This window comes from Heterocephalus glaber, unplaced genomic scaffold (genome assembly GCF_053883595.1).
Source record: "Heterocephalus glaber isolate CG9 unplaced genomic scaffold, H.glaber_assembly_v1.0 deba00001733, whole genome shotgun sequence".
In the NCBI taxonomy this organism is placed as follows: domain Eukaryota; kingdom Metazoa; phylum Chordata; class Mammalia; order Rodentia; family Bathyergidae; genus Heterocephalus; species Heterocephalus glaber.
In genome coordinates this window covers 11,363,265-11,387,443 of record NW_028258444.1, presented here as the reverse complement: position 1 = coordinate 11,387,443, position 24,179 = coordinate 11,363,265, and the positions used below count along the sequence as shown (strand labels likewise).

At 38.0% G+C, this 24,179-nt stretch overlaps 1 protein-coding gene and 1 pseudogene across 20 annotated transcripts in view; one reads left to right on the top strand and one right to left on the bottom strand.

The window, feature by feature from the left end:
* The window catches only part of Pphln1 (periphilin 1), a 150,800-nt gene that overhangs the window by 86,873 nt on the left and 39,748 nt on the right, over positions 1 to 24,179 (bottom strand). For 18 of the 20 annotated variants that reach the window (XM_087200201.1, XM_087200202.1, XM_087200204.1 and 15 more), the window contains one exon: positions 20,872 to 20,933. The exons of the other annotated variants lie outside the window; for them this stretch is intronic. In XM_087200201.1, the coding sequence (XP_087056327.1) occupies positions 20,872 to 20,933 (62 nt within the window). The remainder of the gene's footprint in view (positions 1 to 20,871; positions 20,934 to 24,179) is intronic. 20 annotated transcript variants of the gene reach the window in all.
* Positions 16,731 to 17,797, top strand: LOC106008734 (tRNA-uridine aminocarboxypropyltransferase 1 pseudogene; annotated as a pseudogene).

The following is a 24,179-nucleotide window of genomic DNA, read 5'->3' as shown; positions in this document are numbered from 1 at the left end:
GGAATGCCAAGTGGCTTTCCAAAATTCTAGCATGACACGGTACTGAAATGATAAAAACTGATGTGAGAGATGGGGATGGAAGAAAGAGATCCACATTCAGACAGCAGCTGCGCCTGAAGTTCATGTACAGCTGGGTAGCCAACTCATGTATCTATAATTAGCTCTGGATGAAGGGACCACGCAGCCACCCATTTGAGACTCCTCCCGGGAAATTCAAGATCTAGTCTTATTGTTATTTCCAATTAACTCCTTTGGTTTACAACTTCATTCTTCCACAATGTTTGTGGAACCACAGGGAGGGAGGAAGGGAGGGAGGGAGGGAGGCGTATATATTCCAGAAAGAAAGAAAAAGAAAAAGAGAAAAAAGGACAAGAGTACATATTCCTGGAAGCCAAGGAAAGAATATTATATGAAAGGAAATAAAGGTTTCCTACATTTAAATCAGATCAGGCCTTACTGAACACTTGGTTAGCTGATGGAGGAAAGCTGGCCCACATGCAGAGGAGACTGACTCTTTCCATTGAAAACTAGTGAAAAGCTGAACTACAGCTTCCAGAGGCCGACACCAGATGGCAGTAAAATCACAGCCCAATTTGTAACTGTAAGTGTGGCCTGGGCTGGCTGGGAGGACCAGGGGTGGCGCTGGAGCACAGGTCAGGTTCAGCAGAAGAGTACTGTCTCTCCTCCCTTCCAATCAACCTCTCCTACTGCCAACCAAGTTATGTAAAAATATCACAATAGGTAAAGATCCTAAGTACCGTTTTTGATAATATTAGCTAACTTATTTTTTCAGGCATATATATGTGTGTGTGTGTATGTGTACTTACTGCCCACTGTATGACAGGCACCATGGAGAATAACCCTGGCTCAGAGCAAGCCTGGGCTCTAAATGGGGCTTGTGAGAGGGGTTGAGGCTAGGAGAGACCCATCTCAGACCTAGGAGTCATGTGACCAGTAAAAGCATGGAAACAAAAACAGATTGTCAAATATATCTGAAAGAATGAAGTCATTACTTTTCTTCACAAAAAAGCTTCACAAAGGGAAGACAGAAGGGAACTGAAACTGATTTTACTTTGATGGAAGGGATTTATCTGAACAAACCTGGAGTTTGAAGGAGAAATCTAATTTTCATCAGGGGAAACTAATAATTCAAGACACAAAACTGTTAAAATGTTAAAGGAGGAACCAAAGTCAAGAGGAGAAAAATGAGAGAAAGGGAGTAAGTAGAAGACAGTGATCTTGAATAGTACAAAAAGAATAAAGAGAAAAAAATTTCTATTCTAAAATACAGGGCTTAAGGGAAGCATCCGCAAGGAAAGAAAGGAAGGGTGAGGGCCCTCTGTGAACCAGCCTCCTGTACTCAAAGACTCTTGCAAAGTAACTATTAACTACACTCAAGGGTGCCAACGGACATGAATTTTTCATTATTATTTAATTACCTGAATATAATTTGAAGAATTATCTTCGAAATAGTTTAAGGAGTAGCATCAGTCTGCCTGGCTTTGATTCTTTTCCACAGCTTACAACAGTAAGCAGCTTACTTAACCCCCTTATGTCTTGATTTCCTCATCGATAAAGTGAGGATAATAGTATTTCACAAGGTTACAGGAAGAGTAAAAGAAATAGTACATCAGTAGTGTTTAGAGCCAACACTGCGTTCAACAGATGTTCGCTATCAACTGTATTACCCCAGTATAATTTCTATTAAACCAGTAAAGGGTTTGTAACAACAAACAGCTAGGCACGCCAGTACAACTCACTGACAGCTACAAGTCACCCAGAAAAGTAAAACTATGAAATCTTGCTTATCTAAGTGTAAAACCAGGCCATAGTGATAAAAGCCTCTAGAGAAAGACTTAAAATTGATTTCCAGACTGATTCCTTCATATAGCACATACTGGGCTGGGGATTTAGCTCAGTGGTTCCGCCGCCTGCCTCGCAAGTGCAAAAACCCAAGTTCGATCCCAGGTACCAAAAAAAAAACCCATATAGCACATACCATGATGAATTCAGGTGGACTAAAAAGCTAAATATTTACAAACAAGAGACAGAAGAAAAAAGTCTCCATGAAGGAAAAAAAAAAACTAAAATACTAAACATCCATAAATATATAAAGAAACAATTTTGCATCAAAATGCTAAATATAAACTGTATCTTAAAAAGGCCTATGCTCAAAAAAAAAAGGCCTATGCCAAAAATTAGAATTCAGTTTAAAACAAATTTCCAATTAAAAATGAGTATCCCAGGGCTGGGAATTTAGCTCAGTGGTTTCGCCACCTGCTGTGCAAGCACAAGGACCCGAGTTCAATCCCTGGTACCCCCCCCAAAAAAAAAAAAAAAATATATATATATATATATATATATATATATATATGAGTATCCCGTGCTCGCTTCAGCAGCACATATACTAAAAATGAGTATCCCAATACTGACTATCCCAATACCAATGGCAAAGTTCTAAATATTAGTATTCAATAATTTATATAATAGTTTGATGCTAACAAAAACATTATGAATAAGGTGAAGACATCAACAAAAAATAGAAGCTATAAAGATGATTTGAAGCCAGGCATAGTGGTGCACGCCTGTAATCCTAGAAACTCAGGTGGTGGAGGCAGGAGGATCACTACAAGTTCAAGGCCAGCCTGAACAAGGTGAGACCCTGCCTCAACAAAAACCAACAAAAAAAGATAATTTGATAGAAGACAGAAAATGTCATTTCACTAAATAATTAAGACATTAAAGTTAAAATTTTTTTTCTGGCCTGGGGATATAGCTCAGTGGCACCATGCCTGCCTGGCAAGTGCAAGGTCCTGAGTTCGATCCCTAGTACTGGGAAAAAAAAAAAAATTTTTTTTCTATTGGATAGGCAAATTATCCTGTCCAGTAGTAAAAATGAGAGTAAATAGATATTTGAGCTTTATCACACAAATTACTAGAGATTTAAAGGTCTGAAGCAATCTCTTTCCCTCTCTCCCTTTCCTTCTCTTTCCCCCTCCCAATGTATGCATCTGTGTTTATAAATATTTGACTTCTAGGTTCAATTTCACACAGTGCTATGGAGTGGTCTTAATTCCTCATCTTTCTTGGCACAATACCTAACTACTGAATGTAGTTTGTATTAGGTTTCAAATGTTGACCGGGAGTGTTTACATCTTTGAGGGAGGGAAAAAAGTAGAGGTTATCAATACAGCCCACAGATGGATGTCTTAATGTTAATCACTGCTTAATTTTCCATCACTAACAGAAGCACACAAACATTATTATGACTAATGGTGGGCGTCCTGTACTAGGTTGGGTGTTCTATACTAGGTTGAGCATCCTGAATCTCAAAACCCGGAATCCAGGATGCTGCAAAATATGAAGTTTTCTAAGCACAATGTTAAGCACGCAAAAAAGTTTCAGACCTGGAACATTTCAGATTTGGTTTTGTGAATTAGGGATGCTCTATTAGTAGTCTGCAAATACTGCAAAATCCAAAAGTCTGAAACCTCAAACACAGGCGATCTCAAGCATTTTGAAAAAAGGATACTCAATGTGCACAAAGTACTAATAGTACACATAAGGTTAATTTTATGAAACATTTGGGTCCTAATTTTCTAAAATTTTTACCCTCCATTATATAAATATAATGTATGATGAATTTAGATAAAGTGTAAACTCCAAGTCCACGTGACTCAAGGCCTACCTCCTGCTAGGCAAGGGTGCTACCACTGAACATTTCCAGCCCCTTTTATTTTACTTTTTATTTTTAGACATGGTCTCATGAAGTTAAAAAAGTTGTCTCAAATTTGCCATCCTCCTGCCTCAGCCTCCTGAGCAGCTGGGATGACAGACATGCACCACTAGACCTTGGGGAGGGGGGAGGTTATTGGGGACAGTAACATGGTTAAAGGCAATCTAAGTAACCTTTTGTTTTAATTTTACATCTAAAAAAAAACCTCTTTACTGGATTTACGTCTATTTGGCTCAATAACTGAGGGTAAAATAAATTTTTTAAACGTACAATTCACCAGAAAAATTAATAATGCCTTCATTAGTAAATTCATCCCTAGTAAACTCAATCCTACATTTTCCTTTTGTTATGAATTACTTTCATGTGATATTATTTTATAATAGAAATTTTTAAATCTATTTTACTAGTTTTGTTTTGGTTTTTTTTCTTTTTTTTTGGTACCAGGGATTGAACTTGGGACCTTGCGCTTGCAAGGCAGGTGGCGGAACCACTGAGCTAAATCCCCAGTCCCCTATTTTACTAGTTTTAATGAGAAAATCAGTTTTTAAGTTATTTTCCCTTCATTTGTAGTTTCCATTCAAATGAAAACCAAACCATTTCTGAAATAAATTACTCTAAGTGCTATAAAAACTTATGAAACTAAATATTTTCCTTAGCATATAAATATTCAAGTTTCTTATTTTAAATTTTTAAAAAGATCTTCCGGTGTTCTATGCCACTTTCTCTCATTTCACTAGCTCTCCAAAGCCTATCCTGCAACTCAGGCAGGGATCTGGCTAATGGAGACTGTCCCTAGTAATGACTCATGTACCTCAAGGAAGAATAACAAACAACTTTTCCATTATCAGCTCACTGATACTGTATCATTCCTGCTCTGAACTTCTGATACTCTAAAGCCTAAATACCTATTCTTCCAAATTATAAACACCAAAAATACTCAAAATAAATATAAAAATGAGGAATGGCGGCATTTGTCTGTAATCTTAGCATTTTAAAAGCTGAGGTAGGAGGATCCTGAGTATTCGTTCTCAAACTGCAGAGATTTTGCTTCCAGGCAATTTCTAAAGAGGTCAGTGGCAATATTAAACATCCTAGAACCCACAGAAGACCACCACACAATAAAAAACAAATGCCAACAGCAGTTCCAAAGTTCAGAAACCAGGGTATATATTTTTCCTATGAATTTAATCCATCAGGTTCTGAAATATGCAGAAACGTTCTAGAGCTTTCTTGGGACTAATCAGTTCTTATAATAGATGTCTAACTTCAAAAAGTAAAATTTCCTGGACCAGGGATTTAGCTCAGTGGCACCACGCCTGCCTCAAAAGTGCAAGGTCCCAAGTTCGATCCTCAGTACCAAAAAAAAAAAAAGGTTCCGCCACTCCTGGACCAGAGGAAGGGGCTTCTGGGCCGCCATCTGTCCCACCACTCCTGGCCCAGAGAAGGAACTTCCAGGTCGCCTTCTGTTCCACCGCTCCCAGCTCAAAGAGGCGGGGGAACGGGACACGGGACACGGGACACGGGACAGGGACACGGGACAGGGACACACAGCACACACCTCGCCCCCAGGTCGAAATGAGAAGACACATAAACAAGTCTCAAAACCAGACCTCCAGATCACCTACAGCAACCCCAAAGGGAAATGAGATGGAACCCTCTGATACTCAACCACCTGGACTCCCTGAACTGGCAACAAAAGAGGATCTGGAAAAAATGAAATCAGAAATAATTCCTTAGATAACAGCAGAGATTGTGCTCGTAGTGCAAGACATGATTAATAAATCTAGAGAGGACACAGATAAAAGAATAAAAGAGCTGAGGAACATGATGGAATTCCAACATAGGAAACAAATGGAATCCACAAAACAGATGCAAATAGATTTCCAGGAGATCAAAAATAAATAAATAAAAATAAAATAAAATTTCCTGTTTTGTGACCTCCATGAGCTCAGTCTGTCCCTGCCAGTTGCCTAATATGTCCAAGCTCTCTTCAAAATGCTTACTCCTGAAACTTAGTCCTGTCTTCTAACACTTGTGCTGAGGACTCTTCTGTGTAGCGCAATGATAGCAAATATACATCATCTCTACTACCACCTATCCATCCATAAATATATAAATATATAAATAAAATTCCTTCAGTTCTGCAAAACATTCAAAAAACACGTTACATTCATTATTTTAGTCCATATATGTTCTAGCATTAAGTGTACAAGTTCTGGAGCAAGTCCACCATGGTTCAAACACTAGCTGTAGTATTTGTTTACTACTGAAAAGGTCTGATAGTTAATTATTCCCTGCATCTTTTTTCCTCATCTGTAAAACAGGAATGACAGATAAGAGTAAAAATGCCTACCAAATATATAATAAGCACTTTATATATTAATGCAATTGTTCAAAACTTTTAAATTCAACTCCTAGAGTCACCCAAGAGAAATGTTTGTGTGCATGTGTACAAACTAAGTTGGCAAAACCAAGAAACCACAACAGAATGGTTTTTTCTGTTTTTTGTCTTGGTGGTACTGGGGATTGAACCTTGGGCCTTCATATTCAGCTATATCCTTAGTCTTTATTTGAAATTGGATATCTAAATAACTAATTTGCCCAGGCTGAGCTCAAACTTGGGATCCTCTTGCCTCAGCCTCCCAGAGTGCTGGAATTACATGTTTGCACTACCATGCCCAACTAAAATAGATCTTTTTAAATTATACAAGGAGACTATAGGCTACATTCTATGATAATGAACAATGTAATAAAATAATGAACATAACAATGAAAATGAAGGGACTACTGAGAAATATCAAGTTTAAAAGAAATCTGATACAAGAGTATCTTGTTGGGCACAGTGATGGACACCTTCAATCACAGGTACAGGGAAGACTAAGGCCAACCTGGATAATGTAGCAAACCCTGTTTCAAAATAAAAAATTAGGGCCAGGGATTTAGCTCAGTGGTTTCGCCACCTGCTGCGCAAGCTCAAGTAACCGAGTTCGATCCCCTGTACAAAAAAAAAAAATTTAAACATAGGGACGGGGGGTGTAGCTCAGTGGTACAATGCTTGCCTTGAATGTGATCCTATGTTAATCCTTATTACCACAAAAAAGGGGGGGGAAGGTATCTCATACAATTCCACTTACAGCAACTCTCACCTTACAACACAGCTCTGACTCCCACACACTTTGGTACTGTACTGTGGTTTGGGTAAGTCCCCCTAAAGACTTGTGTATTAAATACCCAGTCATCAGCTTAGCACTACTGGAAGACAGCAGAATCCTTTCAGGGGTAGGGAAGCTGTAGGTCAACATGGGAACTAGAACTACTGAGAAGTTTTAGGTTGACAAGGGCATGCTCCAGTAGGACTGTGAGACACTGGTCTCTGCCCCTCGCTCGTGTCATAGTCACGGGGATGAGTTTCACTGTACCACGTGTCCCATCAAGATGTCATGCTTTGCTGCAGGCCTCAAAGCAATGGAGTCACTGATTATGGGCTGAAGCCCCCAAAACTGAGCCAAGATAAGCCTCTGGTGTCTTGACACAGTTGCAGAAAGCTGACCAACACACTGGTTTAATTTACTAACACCAGTCTTCCAACATGGTTCAAATCTGATTTTCCATAGTATATTAATGTAACTGCATAAAGTCAAAATTTTTCTGCCAGTTCTTCAGAGCCCAAGTCATTCAGCTGACAGTTAAGAGTGCCTTTTTTTTTTTTTTTTTTGTACCTGGGATCGAACTCGAGACCTTGCACTTGCAAGGCAGGCAGCAGAACCACTGAGCTAAATCCCCGGCGAAGACTACTTTTGAAGTTAGAACTGTGATTACTTTTGGAGAGGAAGAACAATGTAATTGAACAGGGGAGGAAGGAAGCTTCTAGGACAAGTAATATTCTTTCTTAACCTGGACTGTGGTTATACTTAAAACGATCCTGTGAGCTATACATACACCTTGACTTGTGTGTTTTTCTTGTGAAACCTAAAGAGTTTATTAGAAGTGCTTACTTACCTTACCTCTAAAAAAGTGATATATAAAAATACAACTATCATTTAACATGAGCTGAATTAGAATGCCTTGAGTTCCCAAACTTTACACTTAGAATCTCCTGATGAGCTCTTAAAAATTACTGCTGCCCAGGCCCCACGCAAGATCAACTGAATCAGATCAATAAGTATAAGGCCCAGGCAAGTATTTTGCTAAATGCCTTTCACATAATTCAAAAGACAGCCAGGGTTGAGAACTAGTTTATCAGACAAGCTGCTATTACATTAAATCATTGGCTCTTCATTCCAGAGTCCCACATTGTTACCTGGCCCCTGAGATTGCAAACTGCTTTCAAACAGTTGTGAGCAATGAAAAAAATGAAAAGACTTCAGTTTTCAAATCTAAAGTTCTTTCCTCTGAAGCAGGACTTGCTGGGCTTACAAACCTAAATAGCAAAGAGAGCTAGTACCAAGTAGCAGCAGCTCTAATCTGGCACTCATTTACATTTATTGCTTGAATTTTACAAATATTATATACCAGTTATTTTTACTAGTAGTCAGGGGCATTAACATTGCAGCTAAGTAACTACATTGACTGTTTACTAGGAAAAGTTGCAAGTACTTTTATATACAACAACTGCATTTCAGTATACCTAAGTAATACAATATAGGAAGTTAAAGTGATCTTGTAAGTACTTGTACATTCTCAGCCTCTTCCTAAGAAAATCCCTCCAACTAAAACCTGGCATTTGAACACAAATTCTATCTTCCCTCAAGCTCCTGAGTAGTAAAAGTGCACACTGATAACCCCATTTCAAGGTCCTGAAGTAGATGAAGTGTAGGATTTTTTTTTTCCAGTACTGGGGACTGAACCCAAGGGAGCTCTACTACTGAGCTATACCACCAGTGGGGGGGTGGGGGGAGGTGAGGGAGTGTTACTATATAGTTCAGACTGCTGCCCTTGAGCTCACTATGCAGTCCACACTGGTCTCCAACTTGCAGCAATCCTCCTGCCTCAGCTTCCTGAGTGCTGGGATCCCAGGTATGCACCAATAAGACTGGCAACCCTTTTTCACTTTGATACACAGTCTCACCAGGCTGTCCCTGGGGACGTGAATTTATAATCCTCCTGCCTCAACCTCCTAAATGCTGGGATCACATGTATGTACCACCAAGCCTGGATAGGATTTTTAAATCCTCTGGCCTTTAAGAAACAGTGGTGGGGTGGAGTTCAACAAACTCATTGAAGTTCATACCATCCCATGGCACCCTACCTTACCAACTTCCTGATAATGTTTTCACCATCCCTAAAGATGACATCATTCATAATGTTGCCACACATCTCATCCAAATTATGATAAACTTTCAAAATTCAAGTGGATAATCTGTATGATACTGTGAATTTGCAATCCCTTGCCTATGTCCTATATGTTCACAATACATTGCAGCCAACCACCTAATTCCTAAACCTTACCATGTGCTATCTGGAGGTGCCCTTCATCAGAATATTTTATTCCATCATCACATTGTAATCACAATGTCTCATCTTTAAGTTTTCTTACTCTTATCCATCTCCAAATCCTGGGTACTTTTAGTCTCCTTTATTTTTTAGCAATCCTAAACCTAGCCTCCCTCACTGCCCTGCCTGCCTAACTAACAGCTTTCCACCCCTGCAATACTGATGATACATCAACTTAGTCAACCAAAAGCCAGAATTAACTTCAAACTGTGATTTCTTTACTGATACAGTTGGATTGCTTTATCCTAGAGAAATTACTCAAACCTAGAGATTGGCCCCAGTACAGTGTCACAGTCTCTAATTTCCACTCTGCTTTCAACTGCACTCAATATTTTTACTTACCACTTGTAAGCACAATCTCTCATTTACCTCAACAGCTATTCCATATCTTGATTATTCTCCCAAAGCTCTGCAACTAGCCCAAAACCCTTCATTGTTGCCGATTGACCTCCCTTTCCTAAAAACAATGAAAAGGATAGCAGTCATCCAGCATGAACTGCCTCAAGTGCCATCCCTAGAACCCGCTACCCCCAATTTACCTCTACTGAACTCCTTCCTCATTTCATCTTTCCTTTCTTTATATATGGCTTCTCTCCTGTCAAAAGCTGATCCTCTCATCAGTGGTCTTCATCTTGGTTCTTCATAATTTTGTCAGGTTTCCCTTTTCTGCCTTGTATCTTTAATGTCTACCCTTTCAACCTACAAAGATGCCCAAGTCACTAACCAACTTAAGCTAATAAAAACATCTCCCTTTAGCCATGTCCTTCTCCAGCTAACACCATTCTCCACTTTCCTGCTCAACTAAGTACTTTTTAACAAGTTATCTACCCACATGGAGACTACTTCCATCTTCTTCAACCCTTTACAACCAAATGTGAGTGATACCTTAAACTCTACACTTGAATACTTAGCTGCATTAGCTACTGGTGACTGAAGTACTGAAGACTGAACTCAGGCACTGAGCTACATCTTCAATCCTCTTTATTTTTTTTTTAATTTTTATTTTCTAATTTTGAGATAGGGTTTCCTGTATTGCCCAGGCTGCTCTCAAACTTGTGATCCTTCTGCCTAAGCCTCTGGAGTAGCTGTGATTACATGGTATTCCACCATGCCCAGCACTCAAAACTGCTTTAACATGCTCCCACTGGCTTGAGCCATGGGTGGTACACACGTCCATCTTATCAGGTGGCTTGGTGGTAGAAGTGGTACAGTCATGCATGGGATGATCATCACATAACAACCATGGTTTAGGCTGCCTGACAAGGCCTATGAATTACTGTACAGCCCCATTATGAACATGTTAAAAGTTGATTTTTCATCACTTTCAGGGTTCTGACCTTAGATCTCTGCTCTTGTCTGACATCTTCTCCTTAGACAATCTTTTTTTTTTTTTTTGGTACCAAGGATTGAACTCGGGACCTTGCTCTTTCAAGCCAGGCAGCGGAACCACTGAGCTAAATCCCCAGCCCTAGACAATCTTAATTTTGAAGGCCACTTCTCCCTGGAAACCATTCCTTCTATATTGTCGATATCAAATAATGGAATTACTACTACATACACAGCAAACAGACCCAAAAAGCTGCATAGTTCTCTCCTCATTTTCACACAGCAACAAACACATCTTGCTAATCTTTCCACTCGTAAGCATTTACTGAAAGTTATGATTTTCTCCATCCCAACTCCCCTTTTCCAATTCAGATATTCATAATTTCTTATTTTATCTCCAGTGTCTTTTTTAAAGTCATCCTTTACACTGAAGACAAACAATACTCTCATTGGGTTTCCTTAGCCCCCTTTCCCCTACCAGGTTCAAATTTCTGAGACATCTTATAATTTAACAATAAAATGCATCCTTTTCGGAATTTAATCCACAGCTCCTCAGCTCATATAGAATCACCTATTAATACTGCTCCACACCATGTTTGATGCAGTTGTGCTCATCTTCTTCCCTGTGCAGGAGCGTGTTCCTCATGGCTCATTTCCTGGTGAACTCTCCAGCTTAACTCAGCTTAACTTCAGCTTAACTTCAGCTTAACTCTTCAGGTTAACTCTTCTTCTAATGCTCACATTATGAGCTCTTAGAAGAAACTTCTAGAACCACACTGGTAAGTGTTCCCATCTCCCTACAGCACTGTACACAACTTGAGCATGTATATTATCTGCTTGTGCATTTATTTCACTTACTAGACAGTAAACTAGTGATATACACACAGTCCCCTATATACAGTACACACTCAGTAAACACCCGAACCACTGAACTAAATGAATAAAAGTTGTTTTATTGGGCCAGGGATTTAGCTCAGTGGTTTCACCACCTGCTGCGCAAGCACAAGGACCTGAGTTCAATCCCTGGTACCAAAAAAAAAAAAAAAAAAAAGTTATTTTATAGCATTACTGTCAAACAATATATCATCGAAGAAGGTAAACCACTACAATTAAAAGTAAAATCTTTTTTAAAAATATCAGTAAGTGGGGCCGGGGATTTAGCTCAGTGGTTTCGCCGCCTGCTGCGCAAGCACAAGGACCCAAGTTCAATCCCCGGTAACAAAAAAAATTAAAAAATTAAAAAAACAAACAAACCAAAAAAAAAATCAGTAAGTATGAAAATGCTGAACTATTTAAAAATTTCTAAATTGAACTTAGGAAGGAAAAAAGAAAAACCAACATGTAAAAATAATGTAGTCTGCCGGGGATTTAGCTCAGTGGTTCTGCCGCCTGCCTCACAAGCAGAAGGACCCGAGTTTGATCCCCAGCACCAAAAAAGAAAATAATAATAATAATAATAATGTATTCTGGCTACTTGGTGACACTCTTGTTTCATATTTTTAAACATTACAGACACACACACAGACACACAGCCCTACCTCATAACAGAACAATAGGAGAAAAAAACGACTGTTAAAAAACAACTTCATTCTTCGTAAACCGATAATCCTTGGTAAAACATAACATACTCCTTAAAATAAAATGAAAATTCCTAATATGTTCTAAATTTGATATAAAGGGTGTTTTGACTGAATGGGTATCATTCTGTAAATACAAAAGCAAAATAAGGTGATGACACACTTGAAATGTAGGTAAATAATCAGGCTCTATTAAATATGAAAGTCATAACTTCTGGAGTTAAGCAGGAGGGTGATGACAGAAAACTTGCTACATTATCTTGCCTCTTTGTTAATTGTTAATCTAGTTGCCTCCAATGATTCCACACCCCCATTAGTATAATATGAATCACTAAACCACATATACTACATTTACACACTGTAAAATGTTCTACAGTATGAAACCCATAAAACAGAAAATGAAAAGAATAGCAAAATTATAAAGTTCCACGGCAAGTGACAGATCTGTGGAATATGAAAGCAAGGTGGCCTTGTAGTGGCCAGCAGCAGCAAACTACAAATGGAAGGCGCTAGAGGGAGTAAGGAGAACTATGTAGAGGAGTCGAGAATAACTACATACAGGAGCATGAACAAATAAATATGTTGCTGATACTGGTGTTAGGTCTGGGGTTTGCTTTTACCTATAAGCTCATAAATTACTGTTACTGTTTCATGGATGAGAAGAATCCTGGTTTAGAGACGAAGAAGTTTATCACTCACAGTACAAAAAGTATTGCCAAGAACTAGCACACCTGCATCAATTCCCACTGGTCACTAGTCCCACTAGGTCAGGGTAATACAAGTATACACTGTGCTGCACATGCAGTGGGCTTGCTCACATTTTGGGGGAACACTGAATTTGGAGAATCCACCATTTTTACACCATGCAATAAACAAGCCTACTACCTGACAAAGAGGGTAACACTACTTCATCCTTCAAGATCACTCACTCCAACCACCACTCTGAGAACTAGCCTAAATAATGAGCAGTCAGGCCTTGCATATCTTGACAAGATGTGTAGGAGTAAAAAGATACACAGAGGTCTCTTTTGCCAAAAGAGGACGGTCTCTCCCCACAACTCACAGCCAGATTTCTCACTGACAGAAAAGGACAAAAATATAAGGAATGGAAAAAATATTGTGATGAATTCATGGTTGTCAATACACAATGATTGACTTCAAAAAATTATTCTCCATTACAAAGAGCTGGTGCTCTTTTGAGAAGTAGCTAATTTTAGAGCTGAGGCAGAAAAAGTATAAGAGCCTGAAACATCTTTTTGAGAAAAATGAGCACAGAAAGATGTGGGCCTGCCACAATAAGACAGATGAGCTTGGTCTGGCAGTAGATTCACAGATATGAAATGAAAAACATAAGAAACAACAACAAAAAAAGAGACAATGGACCTCAACGTTACAATTATTTTGTTGTGAAGAACATGATTAATAAAGCCAAAAGAATGGGCAAAATATTTGCAATTCGGACTAAACAGTAAATGATTAATACCAAGAATATAAAACAAAATAAAATAAAACTCATTAACAAAAGACAGAATTCAAAATTGGGCAAAGAACTTGAAGAGACATTTTCCCAATGATACATAAACAGAACAACAAGCGGAAGAAATGATATTCATCACCAGCACAGGAATAAAGGTAGATTGTAGAACCTGAAAAAATGAAGAGAGTCCCTGAAAATAAGCGCTACTGCATCTTTTGAAGCAAAAATCAATATAAGACTAAGTCTTACTTTGGGGAAAATGTGGTACTGTAGTACGATCACATTGAGAGTTATAGAATTTCAACATATGAACTCTGGGAAACACAAACATGTCCAAACAATATTGATAATTAATTCAGGCAAGAAAAACTGATGCATGCTAAAAGTAGCAAGTTAAAATGCAATAGGGAATAGTATAAATATGTAATTTCATATAACATCCTAGTGACAAAACTTTGCAGACTCTATCTTAACCAATAAAGTCACCACCAATAAGGGAACACATCAACAGTATGTACATCCTAAAATGAAATAAAATCAGGGAGAGTGGTGCACACCTATAATCCCAGCACAGTAGGAGGCCAAGGGAGGATAATTAAAATTCAAGCCCAGGACTGGGGATGCAGGTCAGTGGTGCCGCGCCTGACTGGCAAGCGCAAAGTCCTGAGTTCAATCCCCAGTATCAGGGGGGAAAAAAAAATTTAAGCCCAGCCTGGGTAACTAGTGAAAATAAAAAGTGAAAATAAAAGGAGGTGAGGATGTAGTGTGAAGGTCCTGAGTTCAAAAACCAGTACCAAAAAAATACATTCAGGAATTATCATGACAACAATTATAACCTACATGTAATCACGAAGAAACACCAAACTACACAGAGCAACATTCTGTCGAGTATTCATTTCATCTTGCCAAAACCAGTAAGCCAAAAACACAAGGAAAGACTAAGGAACTGTTCCAGACTGAAGAGTACAAAAATGTGATTCATGAGACCGAAATAGATCTCTTTGTGTAGCACATGACTAGGGCCAATGGAGACACTAACAGGAACTCATGAAGACTTTTTGAGGGTCTTTGAACTGTTGTTGTAACTTTCTATAAATTTAAAATGTATTTCAAACATTCTCATGTTTTCATCTCACAATACAAAGAATCATTACACATGCCTCATTGATAAAAACAGTACTGACTAGCAGTTTTCCTAAATGCTCAGAATATTACTAATAAACACCACTCTTGGCATGACTACACTGCAGTTTTTTCTAAAACAATAGCTACTTTCTATCCCAATACTCTTTCAAGTAGGAAATCTTCCAAGAGCCCACAAGATAGAGAGAATGGCTTATAGACAGCCAGAGAGACGTCAGGCAGTAAAGCTATAGCTTCTGTGGTAAAACAAAACCCAAAGTACTTCTGATGACACCCTGCTGCCACATGAAGGTGTAGGAAGATGTACACAGCTTCAGTATTTTCTACCCCATGTTCTGCTTTCTCTTCACAAAAACTTTGTTATTTGTCCACTACCTACAATTCATATTAAAATGTAGGTTAAATGAAGGTAGAAGATTTTTAGTCCCAGAGGTCAGAAGAGCAACTGACATACAATTAGACACAAGAAATATTTTACACAGGACTGAACATACAATACAGAATAAACTCTATGACCTGAAACAGACTGTTACCTATTTTGATGTTCATGACAGCTAAGAAAACTGATCAAATAAGGAACTTCTACAACCACAGGACTTAAAGGGTAGAATGAAAGCAGCAGCGACATTCTCTGATGAAAGAATCAGAATGTACTGTACTATGTCAAAATCACTCCATCAGAATCATGGGATACTTATAGCAGCACACTTAAGGGAAATTACAAAACTGTAATTATATTAATAAATCAAAAGGAAAAGTGATTATCCAAGTTAAAATCTCACATTTTAAAAAATATTTTTGAGGGTTAGGGATTTAGCTCAGTGGTTCCGCTGCCTGCTCCACAAGCGCAAGGTCCCGAGTTCAATCCCTGGTCCCAAAAAAAAAAAAAAAAAAAAAAAATTTGAGGATCAGGAATTTTGAGGTGCAGTGGCACCGCACCTGCCAAGCAAGCCCAAGGACCTAAGATCGATCCCTACTACCAAAAAAATATTTTTTGGGGGGGAAGGCAAACTGACATCTGTTAAAACTTAAAATCAGTATGCCCTTTCAATCAAAAATTCTGTTTTTTTCCCAGCACTCAAGAGGCTGAGGCAGGAGGATTGCTGGGAGTTTAAGGCCAGCCTGGGCTTCATAATGAGTTCAAGGCCAACCAAAACTGCATAGCAAGACCCTGTCTCAAAAAAGAAAAAAAAAAAAGTTCTGTTTTTGGCAATTATTCCATAAAAAACAAAACAGTGATTCATAGATTATCACTGTATTATCACTGTACCACTGTCTTCTACTGTACACTGTCTAGTGAAATTTGACATGTATGTACACTATTTGACACACATATACACTATTGCTTGACCTCTACAAAGGCTCAATTCAAGTTAAATCAAAGAATTTGAAAGCATTTCCACAAGCAATTAGATGAACAAAGCAATACAGGAAAAAAAAAATACAGAAAAATCTTATTAGTAATGATGAAAACTCCTATTTACAAATATGAAGGATACAGAATATACACAAAGATGTTAAAATAACTGTAATGATTAAGGATCCATATATATAATTTGATTGCATACATATGAAATTCTACATACTCCCACAAGCCCAATCAATCAATCAATCAATCAATATGGAGAGAGAAAAGGCTGGGTATGGTGGTATATATCTATCATCCCAGCTACTCCAGAGGACTTAAGGCAATAGAATCACAAGTTCCAGATCAGCCTAGAAAACTTAAGACCCTGTTTCAAAAAGGCTTGGGCATGCCTGTAATCCCAACATTTGGGAGGTTTCAGCAGGAGGATCATGAATCATGACTTCAAGACCAACCTAGGTAACATGGGAAGACCCTGTCTCCAAAATTAAAGGGAAAAGGGATTTAGCTCACTGGTGCTGCACCTCCCTTGCAAGTACAAGGTCATGAGTTCGATCCCCAGTACCAATAACAACAACAAAAAAGAATAAAAGGGGGCCAGGGATTTAGCTCAGTGGTGCCACCACCTGCCTCACAAGCGCAAGGTCCCGAGTTCGATCCCCAGTACCAAAAAAAAAAAAAAGAATAGACTGGTGTCTCCCCAAAAGTGCTCCGCCGGTCCGTCCCAGTCCTGTCTGGCCTGTGCCTGGGCTGGGGAGGAGCGGAAGACACATGGAGCCCCACACGGGCTGGTGGACTGTGCAGCTTCAGAAGATCCTCTTCAAAATTTATGCTTAGCATCTCAAGAAATTCTTCAAAAAGCTCAGCAAAGTGGGAGGTCAAAATGTCTCTGGTGTGGTGGCTCAAGGATGTTCTACTGCTATACGTGCTATGTCTCAGTGGAAAATGTACCTGTTGGACAGATGCCACTTGTGAAGCTGCCACTGAAGATTGACATCATTAAACATCCAAATGAAACAGATGGCAAAAGCACTGCTATCCATGCAAAACTCTTAACACCTGAATTTGTCAACATTTACACATACCCTTGTATTCCAGAATATGAAGAAGAGGATCATGAAATTGCACTCATTTTTCCTGGCCCTCAGTCTATCTCAATAAAAGGTATTTCTTTTCATCTGCAAAAAAGGATTCAAACTAAAGCCAAAACTGATGGCCCTGAGAGGACATCTTTTAAGAGCAAGAAAACTGAAGAACAGGAGAGCTGTGATTTGAATGACAGCAAGTGCAAAGGCACAACCCTGAAAAAAGTGATCTTTATAGATAGCACCTGGAACCAGACAAACAAGATGTCACTGAAGAGCAGCTCCAGGGGTTGTTACAAGTTGAGTTGAAAACAAGAAAAACTTGCTTTTGGTGCCATCAAAAAGGAAAGCCAGATACTTTTCTTTCTACAATTGAAGCCATTTACTACTTTCTAGTAGACTACCATACCGATATATTAAAGGAGAAATACAAAGGACAATATGACAATCTTTTATTTTTCTATTCATTTATGTACTAGTTAATAAAAAATGCCAAATATGCTGGAACTATTCAAACAACAAAACTTAACCCATTAGTTGTTTACAAGCCACCTGTCACTGTATTCTGCTAAAATTAATAAACTTATACTTGTGCTTTTTGTTTAAAAAAAAAGAATAAAAGACTGGGGTTGTAGGTCACTAGTAGAGTGCTCCTTCATTCAATCCTTAGTACTGCAAAAAACCCAACAACAACAATAAATAAATTAATTCTCTCGTGGGAGAAGGATACCTATCAACTAGTCTAACTTTCCAAAGAAACCTTTAGCTGGGCTTGGTGATGAATGCCAATTTAGCAACGTAATGAGACCCTGTCTTGAAATAAAAAAGTAGAAAAGGGCTGGGGATGTATCTTAGTGCAAAAGCCCTGGGTTCAATCCCCTGTACCACACATACACAAAAAGTTTTATACAGTGTTTTTCACATATACAGTAGGTCTTTTTTCGTTTTTGTGCTTTGTGGCAGGGTCTCCTAGGTAGTCACTTTGGCCTTCAACTCACTATGTAGTCCAGGCTGGCCTGGAACTCTTATCAATCCTCCTGTTTCAGCCTCTTGAGTGCGGGAATCATAGGCATGCACTACCAGCGCCGGCTACTAGGTCTTAATTATATCATACATTATTTTGACATACCAAGTTTCCAATTTTATGTTTCTTAAAACTTGGTCCCAGCCCAGGGATTTAGCTCAGTGGTGCCACCATCTGCCTTGCAAGCTCAAGGTCCTGAGTTCAATCCCCAGTACCAAAAAGAATAAAAAATTAAACTTGTCCCACTACTACTTATTTATTCTAAGTTCATCCTGCCTATATTTAGTTTCAAGTGCTACTACTGTTGCCATACCCCAAACTCCTAAATATCCCCAGGTTCATTTCAGGTCTACTTCACATTTATATCTGACCATACCTATGACATTACAGTATTCTTCATTACTTTACAATTTGGGATATAAGGTACCTTGAGTCTTCATTATCTTTTTTCAAGGCTATTTTTCCCAAGTGGTCCTTTATTCTTTAATACTATTTTTGGAAGCAGTATGTTAACTTGTACAACAAAAACTCTTAATTTACTGGAATGATATTGAATTCACACCTTAAGTTGGACAGAACTGACAACTTTATTCAACTATTCCTAGGCAAGGATATATTTAGCTCTTTTCTTTTTCCTTTCATTTCACTGGGGATTGAACTCAAGGCATTAGACTAGCCTATATCTCTAACCCTTTATGGTTTTTTGAGGCAGGGTATCAAACTGGGGATGTAGTTCAAGGATAGAGGACTCGCCTATCATCTACAAGGCCCTAGGTTCAATTGCCAGTACCACAAAAAAAAAAAGTTGAGGGCCGGGGATTTAGCTCAGTGGTTTCACCGCCTGCTGTGCAAGTGCAAGGACCCGAGTTCGATCACTGGTACCAAATAAATAAATATAAAAAGGGTTGGGGATGTAGCTCAGTGTGAAGGTTCTGGGCTCAATCCTGAGTACTGCCAAAAAACAAGGGGAAAAAACTTCCATTGTAATCTCTACACCTTTACTTTGCTTGTCCTTCCTGCAAGAGCCGAGATGTATCATCCTGAGCTGCAACAGCAATAGCAGGTGTCACTATTTTGTTCTGATTTTAAAGCAACTGTTCTAACTTTACCTTTCAGTACAGCAAATGCTATTTATCAGGTTGAGGAAATTCTCTTCCATTCCCAGCTGGCTATAATAAGCTTTTTATAACTACTGAGTGTTCAATATTATCAAAACCTGTTTTTCAGCATTTATTCTTTTTTGCTTCTCTTGGTGGTCTGTAATGGGATCTGAATGTCAAACTATAAGACCTAACTACATACTGATGCCAAGCAGTCTCTATGGTCGTTTATAGAGATGAGGGAACTACAGCCTAACTACTGAAGGGCTGCTCACTACCAGAGAAAGGACCAGCTCGCAACTCCCTGCTTGCTCCAAAAGGTAGTGAGCTCTTGACCCTGGGTTCCTTAGCCAAAGCACACCCCACTGTGTGCACAGCCATCGACTAGGCCTAACACAATAAAATGTATTGCTCTGACCCACTGAATTTGAGTCCAGCTCTGGCCTGGTACCTATGGTTTTATGGCAGACACTATCATTCTTCATGTCAATACATTCTCTAGGAATTTGGGCTTCTTTTCCCGGAGAGCTCATAAGACATCGTTAAAGGGCTTCTTTAAAACTCTCAAAATGAATACTGTAGAGTCATTTGAAGAACAAATGACAAAATCATGTTTTCAAAAGGGGAAGGTGGTCTGTGCCTGTACACACAGCACTCTGGGAGGCCAAGGCAGAGGATGGCAATCTGAGCCCAGTCCATGCAACTGAAGAGACTTAGTGAGTCCTTGTCTCAAAAATAAAAAGGAAAGAAAGGGCTGGGATGTAGCTCAGTGTGAAGCCCTGGGTTCATTCCCAGTACCAAAAATTGAGCAAATAAAAAGTTGCTTATCTGCCCATCACTTTTTTTTTTTAATTGGACCAGGGATTGAATCCTGCAGCACTCTGCCACTGACCTACATCCCCAGCCCCTGTTTTTGAGACAGGGTCTCACTAAATTGCCCAGGCTGGGCACAAATTTGCAATCAGTAGCCTCTTTGGGCTACTGTGCTCAGCTCTAGTTGTAAGTTTTATTCGCCAACTATTCTATCAGGTACCCTCTATGAGTAACCAAAGCTAACAAAGACAGGGCCTTTCAAAAAAATTTTTTTTATTAATCAAAATAAAGCAATTGAGGCAGGGGATTTAGCTCAGTGGTTCCACTGCCTGCCTGAAAAGCACAAGGTCCTGAGTTCGATCCCCAGAACCAAAAAAGAAAGCAAGCAAGCAGTTAAGAACATCGTAGAATTTCAGAAGGCTATTTGTTAAAGAAATGCTTTACTTCTAATTAAGCAAATGTATACCTCATACTTCATATGACACATCAAGAGTATTAACTTGCAAGAATACATCAATATTTGAAATTATTTTAAAGTATTTCCATTATCAATTTCAAAATGTCAATATACATAGAATATTAATTACCAGATTTATTATAGTCACAAAGAGAATACACTGCTTGCTGCTTTCAAAATTTGAAATCCTAGTATTTTCAGCTATGTGCCTGAGGGCAGCACATATTGCAGAATGAAATATTAAGGTACTTTCATTATTACTTTATCTGTTTACCTGTAGTCAGTCTGTCGACTTGCAGAATGATCATCTCTTGACCATCTATAACCAGATGCATCCTGTAACATAACAAAGTTATTTAGACAGTTAACACTTTTTGGATGAGCAGGATATATCCAGCATGACTACGGAAATCTTTTTTTTAACTTGTTAAATATTTATTAAGAATTTTTCACAAAAAAATCCAAACAAACAAAAAAGAATTTTTGGAATGAAGGATATTGTTTTTTTGTCTTTTAATGTCTTTAAGATTTTACTGGTCTCAAACTAATTGTTGATATGTCTTCTCTTCCTCTATTTTCTGCAATGTGTTTTGTAAGATTGGCATTTTGGTCATTTTGGAAAAATTACTTTTTTAGGTACAGCTTATTTCTGCTGATGTCCTCCCAATCCACTTAAGTTGCTCATCTCTATATTCCTGTACAAATTTGTAGAAAGTATTTTTAAATATTGTCTAATAATTTCAACATCTGGTTTATGCATGAGTCTGCTCCTATGAGCTTCTTTATCTCTTGGAAATAAGTATTGCTTTCCTAGTTTTTTGTGTCTAGTATTTTTTTATTTATTATTTCCTTATTGTATGCTGGGCTTTATGGATGATATATTGTGGAAACTGGATTATGCTTCATCCTTTTCAGCTACTTATCACACATGGATCATTTCATCCTCTTCTCCGGAAATCTATTTTTAAGGTCAAACTTTTTAGAGGAAAAAAATACTTTAAATATTCCTACGCTTCAAAGACAAGTCATCCATTTCAATAATCAACAGTAGATAGTATGTGAGAACCTATGGTACCATCTACCTCTATTAAAAATATGAGGGCTGGGGATTTAGCTCTATTAAAAATATTTGAGGGCCAGGGATTTAGCTTCTGCCACCTGCCTCGAAAGTGCAAAGACCCGAGTTCGATCCTCAGTACCAAAAAATAAAAAAATAAAAATAAAAATATGTGACTCACTTGGTAGATTCACACTGTACAGATGTACTGCCAAAGACACAAATACCAACAGCAGGACAGTTAATGGCTACTGGAGAACAAAGGCTTGAGTTGGTTATAATTTCTCCACCCATCATTTTCCAAGTTCTCTCCTCAATTTTTGATTCAAACTCAGAGAAACTATCTGCTTTTTCCTCTTTCCTAGCTCAAGTTTTCTTTTCACACCTCTCTGACTAAAAACCACAACTAAAAGAAATACACTAAAGAACTATCACTGATAAGCTATGTAAAGAGTACTATGTAAGGGGCTGGGGATTTAGCTCAGTGGTTTCACCGCCTGCTGTGCAAGTGCAAGGACCCGAGTTCAATCCCCAGTACCAAAAAAAAAAAAAAAAAAAAGAGTACTATGTAGCACTAAATTTAACATTAATCAAACACAATTTGCCCTCTAAGATACATTCACAAAGATACATAAAATAAAATAGCAATCCATACCGGTTACTTTAAAATAATGCAATGCATAAATTATAACATGTAAATTACTTATAATTAGGAAAACTGATTCAAGAAGAAAAACCCTTCATGTTCCTCTTTATCAACACACTCCTATTCTCAAGTAAAATGTATGTATCATTTTCCTTCTCAACACTAAATCAAAAGGAAACAATTCAACAGCTGTAATACAATACCAGATCAAGTAAGTAGTTTTTTTATGTAAGTGGACCCCAGATAATAATTACTATAAGGATGATAAATGTGGTTGGTGTTTGAAGGAAATTTTTTTAAAAAGGTAATACAAAGCATGAAGACAAATATAATTGTTTTGGTTTTTTGTGTTTCATGGCGCTAGGGATTGAAATCAAAGCCTCGCACATGCTAGGCAAGTGCTCTACTCTTAACTGTATCACCAGCCCAGACAGACAAAATTTGGAGGCCAATAGGAAACAACTGTGCTCTTCTGGAAGCACCGTCATGGTTCAGTTTTTAAGCGGAGAAAAAAAAAAACATGTTCATAGTGTTTCAGAAATTAGTCCAAAGAATACACAACTCCTTGTCTGTACTAGAGGCCACAAAAGATTTTCACAAAAGAGATAACAAATGTTTATTCTACACTCAAATTGTTTCTCCCTGGATCTACCTGGAGAATAATGGCAAGATCCAGAATTTCTAGCATAGAAACAATGCACAGCATTTACTTTGTAACATCTGACCCCGCTTAACAAGGAACAGCATGACTTTTAAAATCTGAAAACAAAAAAAAAAATCAATTCTATGACAAGTAAGGAGACTCTAACACTCCAAAGTTTAGGAAAGAGAAAATGAAAAAATGGAAACAAAGTCTCTGTAAATAGGGAGGGATGGAGGGGTTGGAGGGAGGGCAGGGGAAGGGGGAAAAAATAAGAGAGATTATGTAAAGGCGCAAATTTCTAATGATGAATGTCATTATATTGTATACCTCAAATGTACCAATAAAATTAATTTTAAAAAAACACAAAGTTTAGGAACACACACAAGAACACAATGAATAGTCTTGTTAGCGCTTGTCAATTTGTCAAAGGTACTATTATGTAATAATAAAGAGAACTGAGGTCCCATTAAGTACCCATCCTTGGAAATTGCTGACCTCCATTTCTTCAAGTGTACTCTATGGGGACTAATCCCATAGCCAGTGTGAGATCAAATTTTATTGTAAGTGTTTAAATATATACTGTTAATTACTATGTTACATACAGTACAAAAGGGGAAACAGAAAAGGTACAAAAACATGAAGAGGAATATTGTAAAGATGCAAGCTAAAACATGAATTGTGTCAAAAAATACTTTTAATCAAATTAATAAGAAATGAGGACAATTTTACACATGTAACAACATGTATCCTTTTCATGTAGTTTCAATAATGAGAAATTATAGGGCCGGGGATCTAGCTCAGTGGTTTCATCGCCTGCTGCGCAAGCACAAGGACCAGAGTTTGATCCCCGGTACCCTCAAAAAAAGAATAAGAAATTATATTTATGTGAATTCTATATTCTGGTAACATTTTAAAAACAATCCAAATAGTTACTTCTTCAGTATGCCCACATACATTTTAGTGGTTATAAGCAAAAAAGTTTTGTTGTTATGTACAGATGGACTGTTGAATTAAAAGACTATATATTTCTCCCTTAAAAAAAAAAGAGAACTTTATGAACTTCTAGATTATCAAGAGAAAAATTATAATAGTAATAATAGCAATTAATATTTTAAAAGTGCTTACTATATGACATGAACAATGTTTTGCATACATTTTAATACGAGCTACCAGACTTTAACAACGACAACAAAAATGAGACTATCAACAACTTTAACCCCTTTTCTCATAGCATTT